This window comes from Glycine soja, chromosome 1 (assembly GCF_004193775.1).
Source record: "Glycine soja cultivar W05 chromosome 1, ASM419377v2, whole genome shotgun sequence".
NCBI classification, from domain to species: Eukaryota; Viridiplantae; Streptophyta; class Magnoliopsida; order Fabales; family Fabaceae; genus Glycine; species Glycine soja.
In genome coordinates this window covers 37,358,762-37,375,448 of record NC_041002.1, presented here as the reverse complement: position 1 = coordinate 37,375,448, position 16,687 = coordinate 37,358,762, and the positions used below count along the sequence as shown (strand labels likewise).

General features: G+C 34.1%; 2 protein-coding genes across 2 annotated transcripts; one reads left to right on the top strand and one right to left on the bottom strand.

The window, feature by feature from the left end:
• Positions 1-6,530: 6,530 nt before the first annotated feature.
• Positions 6,531-11,002, bottom strand: LOC114415462 (mitochondrial uncoupling protein 1-like). Its single transcript, XM_028380155.1, has 9 exons — positions 10,654-11,002; positions 9,202-9,420; positions 9,013-9,091; positions 8,704-8,837; positions 8,503-8,601; positions 8,313-8,417; positions 7,919-7,993; positions 7,458-7,544; positions 6,531-6,922 (listed from the first exon to the last, which is right to left on the bottom strand). The coding sequence occupies exons 1-9, from the start codon at positions 10,735-10,737 to the stop codon at positions 6,887-6,889; spliced, it is 918 nt and encodes a 305-aa protein (XP_028235956.1). The 5' UTR covers positions 10,738-11,002; the 3' UTR covers positions 6,531-6,886.
• A 968-nt stretch (positions 11,003-11,970) lies between these two features.
• Positions 11,971-16,391, top strand: LOC114370422. Its single transcript, XM_028327804.1, has 9 exons — positions 11,971-12,096; positions 12,174-12,469; positions 12,768-12,874; positions 13,062-13,201; positions 13,434-13,510; positions 13,584-13,704; positions 13,818-13,988; positions 14,059-14,118; positions 16,143-16,391. Exons 1-9 carry the CDS (start codon positions 11,971-11,973, stop codon positions 16,389-16,391), a joined length of 1,347 nt encoding a protein of 448 aa, XP_028183605.1.
• Positions 16,392-16,687: the final 296 nt, after the last annotated feature.

Sequence of the window (16,687 nt, the reverse complement as noted above, 5' to 3'; positions counted from 1 at the left end):
ATTGAGTGTATTCACATATTGCATTGTTCATAATGGTTGGTCATCCTATTTGAAATTGATAATCATGCTAAATGCTACTAAATCCTCACGAGGTGAATTTGGGATTCTCTAATGAAGCTTATGTTCGTAAGCTATGGCAGTGTTGCTGGTTTTTAGTTTTTTTACTTGGTTTGCGGTTATGCACGTGGAAGTTAAATTATACTTGTGTTTTTAAGCTATGGTAGTGCATTATTTTGTGTAGTTGTGGCCTTGTGGGTTATGTATATGGTAGCAACTTCATGTACATAACATGGGGTTAATGGTAGTTCTTAATAAAACTTTGGTGACACAATTATGTTTCTGTAATGATGCATATATGGTGGCTTTATAAAATTTGCATAAGTGGCAATGCACCTAATACATAACAGGTCATACGAAGCTCTAGTAGCTACGGTAGTTAGTTCTACCAATGGTTACAATTTAGTTGCATTAGCTGGTCTCAATCAATTAAGATGTATAAATTAGATGATAACCAATCATGCGATCATGTTTTATGGTTGTTGGTTTTCTTCCATATGTGGTATAGACTTGAAAGATACCATTGCTTTAAGCAAATTTGTGATTCTTAAAATAGAAAAAATGAGCATTTTTTTTACCAATCCACACACTCCTTTTCTTTTATCATCATCTTTGAATTAATCCATAAAATAAGTATTATTAGTATTTTACTTTTTGCTACAAATAGTTATAGTACTCATTTACTTTTATTTGGCATGGAGCTTTATGAATGGTTCAAAGAAAACAAAAAGATTAGTGTTCTAGTATTAGTGTATGAACAAATTTTTCATACAATTGTATGCTAAGCTTATTGAGATGTTATTCTTTTTATATGTTTATTTATGCTTCACCATTTAATAATAGTAACTTTTATATTGTAAATAGAGTTTAGAAACGATGAATGAAGATCAAAAGAATTAGAATGAAATGGCTAAGACAATGATAAAGATTAACAGAAAACAAGAGGAAATGTTCAACACAGTTCATATTAAGAATCAGGTTAGGAATTTCAAGATTATTCTCAAATTAACATGACATGATATAACACATCAATATTGCTTATATTAGTTTACTTTAAATATAGTCTTATAGTGAAGTGAGTAGGTCCTTTGCTCTAAGATGGAGCGATCAACTAGAGCATACTTGACGTCTGCTAGACAGTAATGACAACATATACTCTGTTACATACAACCAAGATCTAGTGAACCTAACTAGACTAGCTGGATCGATAAAACTCATAGATTTCTATGGACTCATAGGAAATCATCAAGTGACCATGACCCATTTTGGACAGAGTATTTTCTTCCTAACCATCTTCAAAAGCATATCTCAACCAAAAGCTTATCCTAAATAGCACTCTTTGTACCACCAAATTCCTAACTCAGTCACTTTTAAAGTCCCGCTGAATGAGTACAAAGTGACTTATAACAATTTGGTGAGTAACTCAGCACTGTATATAATCAATACAAAAACACATATGTTTGTCAAATTTCAAAATCATATACATATCTAAGATGAACTTAATGTTAATTTTAGGATGTGCCGATTAACATGTACTCATTTATGAAAGGTATAGAATTTACCCATCTGAATTTGGAAGGGATTACAGAATGCAGGATTGTTTATAACCATTAGAGGAAGTATGCAAAAATGGGCTATGAATGGAGGACTTTTGCATAATCACAATATTTGGAAGCATCGAACTTTGTTTTATTTTAGATTTGTTTGTAATTTAAGTACATTATACTATACTAATATCTGTAAATTTTTGTTTATATCTCTTAGTGGTATATTTTGTGGGAAATGATGCTTGGAATGTTTCTGCTAGGAATCTTTTTGTTTTGTGGATAAAAAGTTTATTATATAAAATATATTACATATTTTAATTTTATTGCATTTAGTTTTCATTTACTTCTTTTCAAGGATGGCTTATGTTTATTTTTAGAGTTTTTACAACTTTGAATGATAAGTTGTATTATGCATAATTATAGTTGGTAATTAAAAAAACAAACAGGATATTAAAAAAATTTCAAAACACAACATTGGCTTTTAGAAAAACCGATGTTGGCAACATCGGTTTTTCTAAAAAATGATGTTGTGGTTTACTGACAACATCGGTTTTTAGTGAGCAGAAAACAACATCGGTTTTTTGTGTTGTTTAGTTTAACATCGGTTTTAAGAAATCAATGTAAACGTTGATACTTTTAACATTAGTAGTTTCAACATTGGTTAATAATCGATGTTGAAAGTCCTTAATAACCGATGTTAAAAGCCTATTTTGTAGTAGTGTCCACAATGAACCATTTGTTTTATATTTTCTTCATATTTATAAAAAGATTATGTAAATAGCGTCATATCATATGATACCCAAAAGTTTGAGCTACCAAAACATGAGGTCAGAATAGCGAATGAATATCCAAAGCGGTTGAACTTGAAACTGGTAAGATAAACTTCATAGTTTATGTCTGGTGTTTAGTTCACATTGAAAGATGTCTTCATTAAAGTTGCATGTGGGGCTCAAGCATTTAACACCTGGTGGCAACAAATACTTTGTCTCTTTTATTGATGAACATAATAGAATGATATGGCTACACTTGATAAAGGCTAAAAGTGAAGTGTTTGAAGTTTTCAAAAGGTTCAAAGCAATGGTTGAAAGACAAAGTAAAATTGTTCGAGGTTTTGAGGACACATGGTGGTGGAGAGTATACCTTTAGGGAGTTTGAAGATTTCTGTTAGAAATGTGGCATTCAACATGAAGTCATAGCACCCTACACTCCACAACACAATGGTCTAGCATAAAGAAGAAACATAACAATACTTGATATGGCAAAGAGTTTGCTTAAGCAGAAAAGCTTGCCACATAAATTTTGGGGTGAAGTATAACTATTGCAGCTTACTTGCTCAACAATTGTCCTACCAAGAGACTAAAGGAGAAAGTTCCTGAATAGTATTGGACTAAAAGAAAACCATTTGTGAGTAACCTCAAAGTGTTTGGTTCCCTATGTTATAGACACATTCCTAATGTAAAGAGAAAAAATCTGCAAGATAAGAGTGAGCCTATGATTTTAGTTGGCTATCATCCAACTGGTGCATACATGTTATATAATCCTATAAAACATAAAATTGAAGTCAATAGGGATGTGATTGTGTATGAAGCTAATTCATGGAATTGACAGGATAGAGCTAGCAATAGTCAAAATCCAACTGTTTCAATTCAATTACAAGACGTTCACTTGGAATATGAGCAGAACATAAGGGAATCAAGTGATGAGATTGAAGCAACAACTAATGTGAATTAGACTCAAAGGCCACAAAGGGAAAGGCACATTCCCTCTTGACTCTCAAATTATGAGATACTTCATGATAGTGAAGTCACACCTGATGGAGACTTAGTCCATCTTGTTATAATAGCTATTGCAGAACCAATTGATCATGAAGAGGCTCTGCAGTAAGATGTCGAGAAGAAATCCACGCTTGAAGAATTAGAAGCAATTGAGAGGAATCACACCTGGGAATTGACTAAGCTACATCTTCACAAGAAAGCCATAGATGTAAAATGGGTATTCAATTTGAAATTGAATCCAAATATGTGAATAGCTAGACAAAAAGCAAGGTTAGTGGTGAGGGGATTCAAGCAAAAGCCAGGGGTGGACTATACTAAAGAATTTGCTCCAGTAAGGTTGGAGATAGTGAGATTGGTGATAGCTTTGGCTAGTAGAAATGGTTGGGCCCTATTCCACATGGATGTGAAATCAACATTTCTAAATGGATTCTTGGATCAGATGGTTTATGTCACTCAACCTCCAGATTTTGAGATCAAAGGGAAGGAAAGGATGGTCTACAAGTTGAATAAGGCCTTGTATGGTCTTAAACAAGCACCTAAAGCTTGGAATAGAAGGATTGATTCATTTCTTATTCAGAATGAATTCACCAAGTGCACAATGGAATATGGTGTATATGTGAAAAGGAAAACTGAGGGAATACTTCTGATTTGCCTATATGTTGATGATTTGCTTGTGAGTGGCAGCAATAGTGAAGAAATAGAGAAATTCAAAACTAAGATGATGACTGAGTTTGAGAATTCAGACTTAGGAAAACTGTCATACTTCTTAGGAATGGAATTCCTAAAAATTTCATAAGGTATTATCTTACATTGTAGGAAATATGTAGTTGATGTATTGAAGAGATTCAACATGATTGAGTGCAATCAAGCTACCACACCAATAGAAGTGAATTTGAAGCTAGATGTTGCAAGTGATAATGATGAAGAGGTTGATCCAACCTTGTTTAAGCAATTAATTGGTTGTCTAAGGTACTTATGCAATAGTAGACCAGACATTGCATTCTCTGTTAGGTTGGTTAGTATATACACGTCTGAGAATTTTGAGTTACATTAAAGGCACACTCGAGTATGATGCGTTATTTCCTAACAAGCTAGTGTAGCATGGGAATGAATTGATTGGCTATTTTGACTTTGATTGGTGTGGGGATAAGTCAGACAAGAAAAACACTTTAAGTTACATATTCAAGTTCTTAGAGGCACCAATTTCATGGTGTTCTATGAAGCAACCAGTGGTGGCACTCTCAAAATGTGAAGCAAATTATATAGTAGGATCTTTTGCTGCTTGTCAAAGCTATGTGGCTTGATTTAGTGTTGAAGGAATTGAAGATTTAAGTGAAGAAGCCAATACAGTTGTTAGTGGATAACAATTCTGCTATCAATTTGGCTAAGAACCCGATTTTCCATGGTAGAAGAAAACACATTAAGACAAAGTTACATTTTCTTCGAGAGCAAGTCAATCATGGAAGGATTGAAGTCATGTACGTAAGATAAAGATGTAGGTTGTTGATATACTGACAAATGCCTCGAAGATTGATAGATTTGTAAAGTTGAGGGAAGCATTAGGTGTGGTAGAAAGTAAGAGCTTTTGAATTAACGGGAATATTAGTTAGTGAATAACTAATAATTCAAAAGTTAGTTGGATTTGGAGGTTAGTTAGTTGATAACTAGTGTTAATTATGTTAGTTTGTGTGTATTCACTCCCCATATATATATATATATATATATATATATATATATATATATATATATATATATAATTTATAAAGATTCAATAACATTTATTCTTCATCAATTTTTTATAAGTGAGTTTAAATTAGTCAAAAGAAAGTAAAAATAAATAAAATATAGAACTAGTTTGTGGCACAACAATTAAAATACTAATGTGACAATAAAATATTAATTTACTAGTCAAAGCCATAATTCACGTTTTAAAATTTATATATTGATAAATAGATTTTTTATTATATAAAAACAAGTTTAAATATTGCCTTATAGTAGTTGAATTAATTTTAATATATCAATTATATGTGAAATTTTATACAATACCTGCTTTTGCTATAAAATTAAAAATATAAAAAAATGATATTTTAAACACATAACTTTTTTGGTTATTTGTTAGTTCCCTGATGATAGTTATGCATATTGGTTAACCTTCAATCTTGAAGTTTTTTTTTTGCTATGCTCGGACACAATACAATTCAAAGATTGCTAACAGTAATAGAATGGAAACACAGTAAATTCTACTCTTCTTTAGAAAGGTTTATACATAATTTTTTTATCCATATAAATCGAAGTTAGTGTCCGAATGTTTATAATAATTTATGCATATTATTCAACCAACTAAACTAGACTTTCAAAGATTTATCCATGATTTGGAATGCCTCATGAAATTCCTTATAAATGACAAAAAAAATCTCTAATTATACAATATTCATTATAAAATAATATATTGACTTGCTAATTTATAGTAATTAAATTGACAATCAATATCAATTCCTGATTATGAGGCATTTCTTGTTTAAGTAGACGCGTTTTCAAGAGACCCAGTGGAAGATATTTTGTTGACAAAAGGCACCGTGAAAGATGATAGTGCCACCAAGGGTTGATTTGAAAGAAACTATAATTGTAACCATTTATGAAACATCGACAGATAATAGATTTGATAGAATATTGACTCAACTTATAGTAATGCCGGGACAAATGGTCCATATACTTGCACTTGAGAGTAATTTTTTTTTTTCATTTTCAAGGACACTAATCAATTTCCATTGGACAAAAACCTTTGTCGCCAATTGAGTTAAAGGTATCTCCAAAAAATGATTTAGATTCTTAATTTTCTTATAGCAAAACCTTTGTTGCCAATTAAAAATTAACACTAGTTGTCACTCCAGTGATAAAACTCACTGAGTGCTTAACTTAAAACTCCATACATAAGCAACCTTAATAGTTGTTATATAAACAACTTTTATAAAAAAAAAATTATGTAAAAACTCAATTGCTCCAATATAATTTTCAAGTTGCTTAATTTTAAGAACCACCCCAATTAAAGTTGCTCTAATATATTGCCTTGCAAACAGTCAACAAGGGATGATGCATCAATTGCGTGAATTTTGATACAACTATAATAGCCACCATTATAAGACAATTGGTCTTGATCAAGGGCTATGCTGTGTTTAAACTTATGAATGAATAAAACATTGGTTTTGAGGTTTGAACCCCCACCAAATTTGAAAATCGCATGGCATGTCCAAGCTCGGTTCATAATAAAGTTTAAAGAGAATCATATGAAAACTGCATGCAATCCCACAGAATATATGGCAATTGCTAAAAGCTAGTATATATGAATAACATATTATCATTTTACTATCCAATTTTTTCCTCCCTAAAAAAATGTTTGACCACATCCTGGTTGGCAGAATGAAGAGAAAGGGACCTTTATTTCAACAATTTTCCACTGCATTTGCAATTGCAACCAGTCCCCATAGAAAATTCTCAAGATAACTCAGCTCAGGACAACTCTAAACTTTTGACGAACCTTTTAGTCTGTCAGAGAAAGACACAAGTGAGAGCAAGTAAACACAAATTCAAAGGTTAGAAGTTCAATGAGTTTTTGGGAGTGCATGCAACAAAAGAAGCAATCAACTCTCATGCTTGATATCGGCCTAATTTGGATTTATTTGTAGCAAATGAGAATTTTTCAATTGAAATGAGTATTATATATATATATATATATATATATATATATATATATATAGAGAGAGAGAGAGAGAGAGAGAGAGAGAGAGAGAGATAAGCCCTTCTTTACTTTACAGCTATAGGTGCTTATGGAAAAGTTAAATGAGAGAACTAACAAAAAAAATTTCAAAAAAAAGTATAGAACTAAAAACAAAAAACTAGTATATTTGCAAGGATGAAAAAAGTATTTAAATCTTTACCTTGTTTATTTTTTTTTTGTTCTATAAATGCTTATTGAAATATTTATCCAATGTGACTCATTATTTTAATAATGTGGGTTCTATTGGAGATAAATTACCACAGAAAAGAAAGGAAAATCAAAATGTAGCGGAGCATTCAATACCTGTTCTAAGGTTAGAAACATGATCACATTCCAAGATCCCAGCCGTCCAAAATTTGGGAGGAACCCTTTATAAAAGGCTAAGGGTCCCTGGAAAAAACATCAGATTACATAGGCACATCAGTTTTGATAAAGGATACACTTACAATATAACTCCTTGTCTGACCAAATTTAAGGCTAAAACATAGAGAAAAGTATGAAAAATGAGATTGTATAAATGTCAGATAACAAGTGACAAAGCAAGTTTGTTCATCCTGTGACGTTGTGGATTATTCCCGTGGCTTACAATTAGATGTGATGAAATGCGGAGAAGAATTTTAATTCACCTCACAACAACAAAGGATCCACATGACAAATGGTTGTAACTTGTAACTAAAGCAAAAATGGATGTAACTCTTAACTAAAGCAAAATGGTGGTAGATGTTCTTAAGAGAGCAAAAAAGTAGCAGTGGAAAGCAGCTTACATCATTCTTCAATGTTTTGATAAAACAATCAAGGGTGTTCCTGTAACTAGAATCTCCCATCATTCTTGACTTAACCTGCATAGACACCAGAATGAAGATAGAACAACAGGATTACTGGAATGATAGAATTGCACAAGCAAGAAGTTCAGTTGATCACCCCTTGCAACCAAAATTGAAAAGAAAATTATACACAAGTACCAAGTTTATTAATTCTACCATTTTCTATTTATCCTGGAATTCTTAATTGATCATGGTGGAACAGGGAATATGAAGTGCAAAATACATACCATATTGAAACAATTATTTATGAACACACTACATATATAATGGTGAGACAATAAAAATAAAAGACAAATCAACAATGGATATTCATTAGTAAATTCTAAAACATTACCACATCAACTGGGGAGCCAATACAGACCGCAAAAAACCCTGCCCCAAGACCAGCAAGGAGATGAGTTACAACATTGTCAGTGAATCCGGGAATTTTCAAAATAGTCTGCATAACAAAGACATAGTCATTTACAAATATAAAGGAGAAATGTTTGCTCCACAATGCTAGCCTCCAGTCACTTTTAAATCACCTGTTTCACTTGATCATAGCTGGCTAATTCAGCAGCATTGATGATACCATTTCTTGCTATATTGGGGCCAAGCCCAGTCCAAAGAGCCCCAACTCCTTCCTGTGTGTTAGATGATCGATGTAGGTTAGAATAAAAATAATAACAACTAAACCGAACCAAATATGTTTTTCTCTTCCATAAATTATATTGGATAGCACAGACCTGTCTCACAATTGTTGAATAAGCATTTAAAGATCCAGAGTACCGCCTGGGAACACCAGGAGGTAATTTTCCTTCTGCTTGAAGTCTAACTTTGACAAGATCAGTTGGATTTGCCACTGCAATTGCAAAAGCACCTGTTGACAAGACAAATTCGAGGAGTTTATGATTGAGTTATTGCAATGAGTATTTAGATGGGAATAATACAAGATCCTCCTAAGAAAAAGTAAATAATCCATAGATGAGAAAAGAAACTCATAGAATAGAATATATATACAAAATATTCCCACAGTTTCCAGCATTGAGATTTACCAGTTGTAAATGCAGCAAGAATTTTCTTTGACAATGGAACATCTCCAACATGGTCTTTCCCCACATAGAAAGTCTTAACCTGTTAACAACCCATGTTATTTACATTTTACATCATATGATAACACATGCAAACAGTATATATAAACTAAAATAAATGAACAAATTTCAGCAACAAGATTCAAAACTCACAGGGTCATATAACCCAATTCTTAAGCCTCCATACAAACATTGACGATGTAACCCTGGCACAATGCCCTTCCAGAGTGCTGAAAGACCTTCTTCCCTGGCAATGGTTGCAACTGTTCCCAGCATACCCTTATATTTAGGTAAGGAGACTACATCACCAGTTGCAGCTTGCTTTTGAAGCTGAAGCCTAACTTTGGCAGTGTCCAAAGGAATAGTACACACCTATTTCAATTACAAGAGCTTAATAACAAATCTGGGGAAATAACTGTAATTGAGTACATTGTAAAGCAGTAGAGAACTAAGAAATCAGTCACAAATATATAACAAACAGAATCAATCTCAGGAAAAAGAATCAACATACGTGAAGAATACTGTTGCCATGTAAACCTCCAATAATGCAAAAGATGTTTCGCATACAAGATAATTTGGAAGAGTATTCAATTTTTCACGTATGTAAGTAATTCTTTTGTGCTACCAAAGTTCAAATGTGTAACAGCTGGATCTGCATAATGTATTTGGATTAAAGGTTAGGAGGAGTGGGAATGGGAACAGGGAAAACAGAAACAAGTTCTTTCTTTGGGAGATTAAAAATAAATTGAAAAAAAGAAATTCCAGAGGTAATGGAGGTCCATTCAATTTGATTACTAATCATCCAAACTAGGAGAAAAAGCATTGTTCCTTTCCTCTTCTTCCCTTTTCTGCCCATTCCCACTTGATCAATTCGGTTACATTAATAATAAAACATCCAGTGTCTATTACTGTTCCCAAGTACATTTTGTCAGGACATACAAGTCATCAAGGAGGGAACACTCCTCAACCATGTTGAACCTTGAGAAAAAGAACAAACAGCAAGGAATGCATCATATGCATGCCTTTCATCATGTCACAGCAGTCAAAATCCACCGTGACCACCATTGACTAACAAAGACTATTAACAGAAAGAGATAAATAAACTCAAAGGAAAAGAAAAAAGTTCTTGGTTTGTTTGTTCAGCACAGCCCTGAATTTTATGAACATTACAGAAGACAACATAAAACCATAACGCATGAAACAAAAAATCCATACAATACATCTAACAAAGACTGGTCCTGTGTTTGGTTTAGCAGTGGAGGGAGACATCTACATCCATGTTTGGTGATGTCTAACATGATTTTGCCAGAAAAAAAAAATTAATATACATACACACACACACACATATATATATATGCTAGGCTGTTTCCAACCACAATGAAGTAAGTACTCTACCACCAACCATGGTTTGTTCCACAACAAAACAAAAAACACTCAGAACCATGCAACCCACCAAAGTGATACAACAAATCAAATCCGTTGCTACTAAGACTACATAACAGCAACATAAAAGATGGGTCTTTTCACAAGATCATGAAAAAAGAGAGAATTCCCAGAAACAAAAAACGAAAAAGAAGAAAACCCAGATAGCATTTTGGGAATGACCTCAGCGAAACATGCAGAGAAAGCACTGCTGGCAAAGGTTTTGCCGAAAGAGAGGTCGGATTTGGACTTAGAATCTGCCACCATGGTGAGTGTTGGGAAAGGAACCAAAGGTTACGTGTGCAAATTTGAGTCCTTCCCTTCTTCCCTTCTTCACTTTCTCTTTACTTCCTTCCTCGACTCAAGGTGTGATTCTGTGGTTGTCCCCATGTTTTGAGCTTCTTTCCAGTATATCCTTTTTTTTTCGGTTGTTTGGTGTTTGATTACGTGGTTTTTTGCTCTTGGCTGACTTTGCTGTTTTTTTTTTTTAGGTTGTTCTCCTTTATTTTTCAGTTTCTTTTGCTACATGCTTGTGTTCATGTTTTGTGGTTCCTTCCTATATCCTTTTATTTCGTTTGTTTAGTGTTTTATTACGTGTTTTTTGAGTTTTTTCTGACTTTCTTGTTTTATTTGAGGTTGTTTCCGTTTGTTTTGTAGTTTGTTTTGCTACCTTTGGTTGTGAGGAGTCAAGGTAATATCTTCCCACATAGGCATCAACTTTGGTTTGGTCTTCCTTTTGGTTGTAAATTTTTGAAAAAAAAAATCCTCTGTTTCCTATCTAACTTTTGAAGCACTTGACGTTTGGTAGAGCTTCTTTAGCTTAAGTATTTTTTTGGGTTTTTTATCGTTGGTGTTTTCCTAAGATGTTTTGGTTTTTGTGAATGCATGGTTGGATTTTTTGTATCATTTTGTTTGAGTCAGTTTCTGCTGGGGTTTGTTTTCGAGAAATTGTGGCTGTGTTTTGATTATAAACTGATACATTGACCATTGTTTGTTTCTATATCTTTTTTTCATCTCATGATGACACTTGCATGTCTATTATACACTTGTGCCCGTAGGTTGCCTGATTCTTATGCATGTTTGCTTTTTCTTTGTTGGTCATTGTTGACACTTGCAAGTCAATGTTATATTTTTGCACGGGCATAGGTTCATTCTTATCCATGTTCCGGTTTTGTTTGTTGCTCATTGTTTGCATTTGCAACTGCATGTTTTGTTTGTGGCTCATCAATTAACTTTCTGGTTTGTCGTGGCCATGCTTTCCCATTTACTGATTGTCTAAGTAAAAAGAGGAGGCCATTGAAATGCCTATTATGCCCATGGTTGAAATTCTAACATGTGGCACTTTTGCTGGGTTTTTGCCCATTTGACCCCTCCGGTTTTGGCCTTAGTTTTCTGGCACCTAGCTTGCTGGCTTGCCTTTGTTTTCTGCCATGTGTCTTGCTGCCTTGCTGCACCTTCGTTGGTTCTCCCATGTGCATTTCTGCTCAAGGTTTACCGGTCATGTCGTTGTGGCAAAATTATGGATCAAAAGAGGCTCTTAAACTTGTTGTAAGGATTACTGATCTTTGGTTTGTTGGGACCCCCAACAAGTCTGAACAAGCGGAAATGGTTATAATTGATTCTCATGTATGGTTTTCTTTGTTTTTTTGTTTGGTTCATTATTAACCATTGAACCAGTTACTTATATACTTTGCCTGTTACAGGGAGATGAAATTCATGTTGTTTGTAAACAAGATCAGCTAAAGTCTTGGAAGGCTAACTTGATGAAAAATTGTACTTATGTCATGCATAATTTTAAAGTCATGAAGAATGATGGTCAATTTAGAGTCTGTGATCATCAGTATAAATTAGCTTTTACTGGAGTTACTGTTGTAAGACAATCTGATTTGGAGGATCTTCCTTTTAAAAGATATAAATTTGTTGAATTCACCAATGTCATTGTTGGACACTTCCAACCTAAGTTGTTGGTTGGTAAGTTCAGCTGCAATTTGTTCAATCGGTTTGCTCACAAAATTTATACCTCTTTTAATGACATGTCTTTATTTTATGATTTCTTGAGACATTATTGGCATCGTGGATGAGGTGGTCTTCAGCCATGTGGGATCAAAGAGCACAAGGATTGTTTTCAAAGTCAATGATTTGAGGTTATGTTGTGCAATTGACCTTTTGACGAATTATGGCTTTTTAAATTATTATATGTCGTTACTGTCATCATTGTTTGTTTCGTATAGTGTCCAATTGCTATTTGTATTTGATGATTATAAACTAATGCATTGACCATTGTTTATTTGCTGTAGTGGCCAAATACTGTCTTGCACTCTATGGGATATTTATTGCTTACAGTTCTTAGAGTACTTGAATGAGGCTGAAAATGATGTTCCCATCATTATTATATTGACCCATGGTCAGTAATTCGTTGAAGGCCTCAAAATTATTGATCAATGAACTTGTGTTTGAAATTCAAGAATTCAGCGAGAGGTTTTATTGGTCATGGGCTTGGTCCTGTATTTATAAACTTTATGAATTACATGTGTTGATTATTTTTTCCCACAGTTTTGGTTTATTCTATGTCTATAGGCTTTCTGATTTAGGCATTAAGGTCCGGTCAGTTTTGGCACCTCGTGGCCAGGGGAGTTCACAGCTTTCAAGTTCAAGTCAATTGTCATCAAAGGATGCATTTCTTTCAAAAGTTGAGGCAATGACCATTTTTGAGATTAACAACATTTTTGAGGTAAAATTTTATTTATGTTTACTGTTTATTTAGTTCAATGGAAAGTCTAATGAAAAGTCCTGGTAACTAAAGTCTATAAACTGTAATAAAAATGTTGTTATTTATTCAATGGCTCCACCAGTTGGTTTAGAATGTGACCCCTATGTTTTTTTGCCAGGAAATTGTTTGTGTTACTCGACACCATTAATAGAATTGTTATGGATATTCATGGTGTTATCCAACTTGCATTTAGTGCTACAAAAAAACTGATGTTGAGACAGCGACATTCACATGCGCATGTGGAAAATATAATGATCAACTTGTGCTAAGGTTATTGTACTCGTGCTTGATTGTTGTCACCTTTATTTGTCACTCTTTTTTACACTCTTATGTACATTGTCAGGTATAGACTTGAGGTAGTGGTCAACTACAAGGAGGAAAGCACAAAATTTTTGCTCTGGGACCGTGAATGTACTGAGCTGATTGGGCAATCAGCTAATGAAGTTAACAGGCTGGAAATAGCAGTACCTAACCAAATTATCATACAATGCTTTTTAATATTTGAATGATGCTTTATTAGTTTGCTATCCAATTTGATTATAGATATTAATTATGGAATCTTTTTCCTTTGCTCAAGGAGGGTGATGTTGATTTAAATGTTTCTCCTCAAGCCCTTGATAAGTTGCTCGATTATGTCGTTGCATTTAAAGTCAAAGTTCAACCAAAGTTTAACAATGTTGTTGTTTTTAGATACTCAAATGACTTAGATTTGATCAATGATGTGGTGGACATGCTGCCTGATGTTGAGGTAATGTTTTGTAAAGCATGTTGAAGGCCTTATTGTCATATTTGTTACCCTCAACTTATATCTTATGTAGGCATGTTCCAAGGTCCATCTTCCTATCCTTGACGCTGATGATCCTTCCCAACTTGAATCTGTAAGTTGACATTGTGACAATGTTTTCCAAATCTAATATGTATTGCTAGAATCTCATTGAAAAACTCCGCTGCCTCTAATTTCAAATTTAGGTTATTGATCAGTGTAAGTGTTATGCATCAATCTGTGTCTATCACAACAGATCATGATCCACTTCTGGACCTTCCATTAACACTAACAAAGCGGATGACATCTGATGAATGTGATGATGAACCGAAAAGCTCTCAGATTTCACCCGCCCAGCATTCATCTAACAAATTAGCAAGACATGATCAAATTGAATGAATGTAGTTACTTGCAATTTTTTTTTTGCGTTCTTTAGACTCTATTATTTGCAAGTCATGAAATTGTTGAAACATTGACGTTCTTTTCCTGTACTGTTCCTGTTTAACATTTTGTCAGCCTGGACATATGTTATGGGTTCCTAATGTGGAAGCAGAAATTAACTTTTCCCTGTTTAGATATCTTGTGTGTTAACATTGTGCAATTTCAGTTATATTTTTGATCAGTTCTAAAGCCAATTACAAAGTCATTATTAACAAAATGTAGCTTATTTCATTGTGACCATAATTGATATTAATTAACACAATTAAATTAGGAGAATGAATTACTACACCCTTTTTCCTAAAAAAAACACCTTTTGTGTGATACGGTAGCTTTTTGCTTCAAGTTCTCCATAACCTCTTGCTTAAAGCTCTACATATGTTAACTTAGCACTGGAATCTGTTATGAGTTTGTAGCGTGGAGCCAAAAGTTTTTTTCCCACAATTAATTTCGTGTGTTGATATTGTGCAATTTAAATTGTATTCTCAATCATCTCTAAAACCAAATATAACGAATTATTACCACACTATTACAGAAACCATATCATGGGAAATATTGGATTCAATTGTCAACTGCTCCTAACGCAAATAGCATTGACCGCTCATTCGAGCAATAGCACATGATACGATAAAACCAGAATAAATATGATACACTTTTTTCATCATAATGTCAAATAAAGGAAGGAGATTTTTTGTGAAGTTTACCAAAACCCATTCTGCCTACTTCTGCACAGACAAGATCTTTGATATTAGCTTTTGCCCAAGAGTCAGTGAGCCATGGCTCTACATGCAAGTATCATTATTCCTATATCTCCAATTTTCGTAGCTGTCAATGTTGAACTATACACTTAGCCCCTCAGCTAGCCATTTCTATTATCTTCTATATTTGTTTCATCCATCTTAGATTTAAATAGCCTATGTCTTGATTGGTTTCACCGACGATTTTTTTATTAATTTGTATCTTGGTGAAGTACAACAATAGCCATTAAGAACATGAAAAATCTTAATATAGAAACAAGCCTGATTCAGCAATAAACACAATCTTAATTACTCAAATTTACGAAAAGCTGTTTTGGTTTAGGATTGCCTTAAGCTATTTGTGTCGTCTTTTGTTCTAGATCCTCCGAAGAAAAAAAACATGCGTCAAGTTGAATGATATATGCTATACATGTGATTAAAAAAAATACAACTCTCTAGATTGACAACCTATTCCTGCACATACAACATCTTTCATATTAGCTTTCCAATGAGTCTCATCAACTGATGCCTCTACATGCAAGTGTCATCATTCCTATATGGCCCATTTTCCCACTGTCAATGTTGAACTATAGTTTTAGGCCTTTAGCTCTCCATTTGATAGAAAGGTGGATCAAGTGGTGGGCCTTGACAGTGGGCCCAAGCCAAAGATTTGGAGGGTTTACAGGAGAAATAAAGGAACAAAAGAATAAAATGAATAATCATAGGAGTCTGTTATTGTTATTATAGGAGTTGTTATTGAATAAGTTTGTTATTTTAATTAGGGGGGTTTGTGTCGATAAATTAGGAATAAGCTTATGGCTATAAAAGAGGACTGAAAGGTAGGGATTAAGCGGGGAGGAAGTCCATTAAGATTCACCATCTTGGTGAGGGAAGCACTGTGTGCAGATGATGCGGGGAGGAATTCCATTAACAATATCTGGGTTATTTTATGAGTGGTTTGAAGGCACAAATTCGTCGTAGGGTTCAGACTCTCAATCCCCTGAATCAGATGCAGATGATGCGTACCGCAAAAGACGTAGAGGAAGAGTTGAGAGAAGATGATGATGACGCAGGCAAATATGGTAGCAAAAAAGGAGGGCGGGATCGGTTGGGCCGGGTCAGCCTTTCGGAGCAGGAGCGGGTCAAACCCAAAAGAGACACATCATTCCAGTTGGGCCAACCCGACTCAAAAAACAGGATCCAGTGGATCTAACACGCTCTCTACGACGTCATTAGTTTCAACCAGGAAAAAGGGTGCAAATGATTCGCGATCTGAAAAATGGAACGGGATTCACAGCATTCATAACGACGAGATGGCGGAGAGAAGGGTGAAGGGGCTGTGTTTCAAGTGTGGAGGCAAGTATCACCCTACTCTCCATAAGTGTCCTAAGAGATCCTTACGAGTGTTGATTCTGGGTGAAGGAGAAACTCTTAACGATGAAGGTGAAATCATATCTATGGAGGCAGTGCAAACTGGTGGTGAAGAATTAGCAACTGATGACGAAGAGG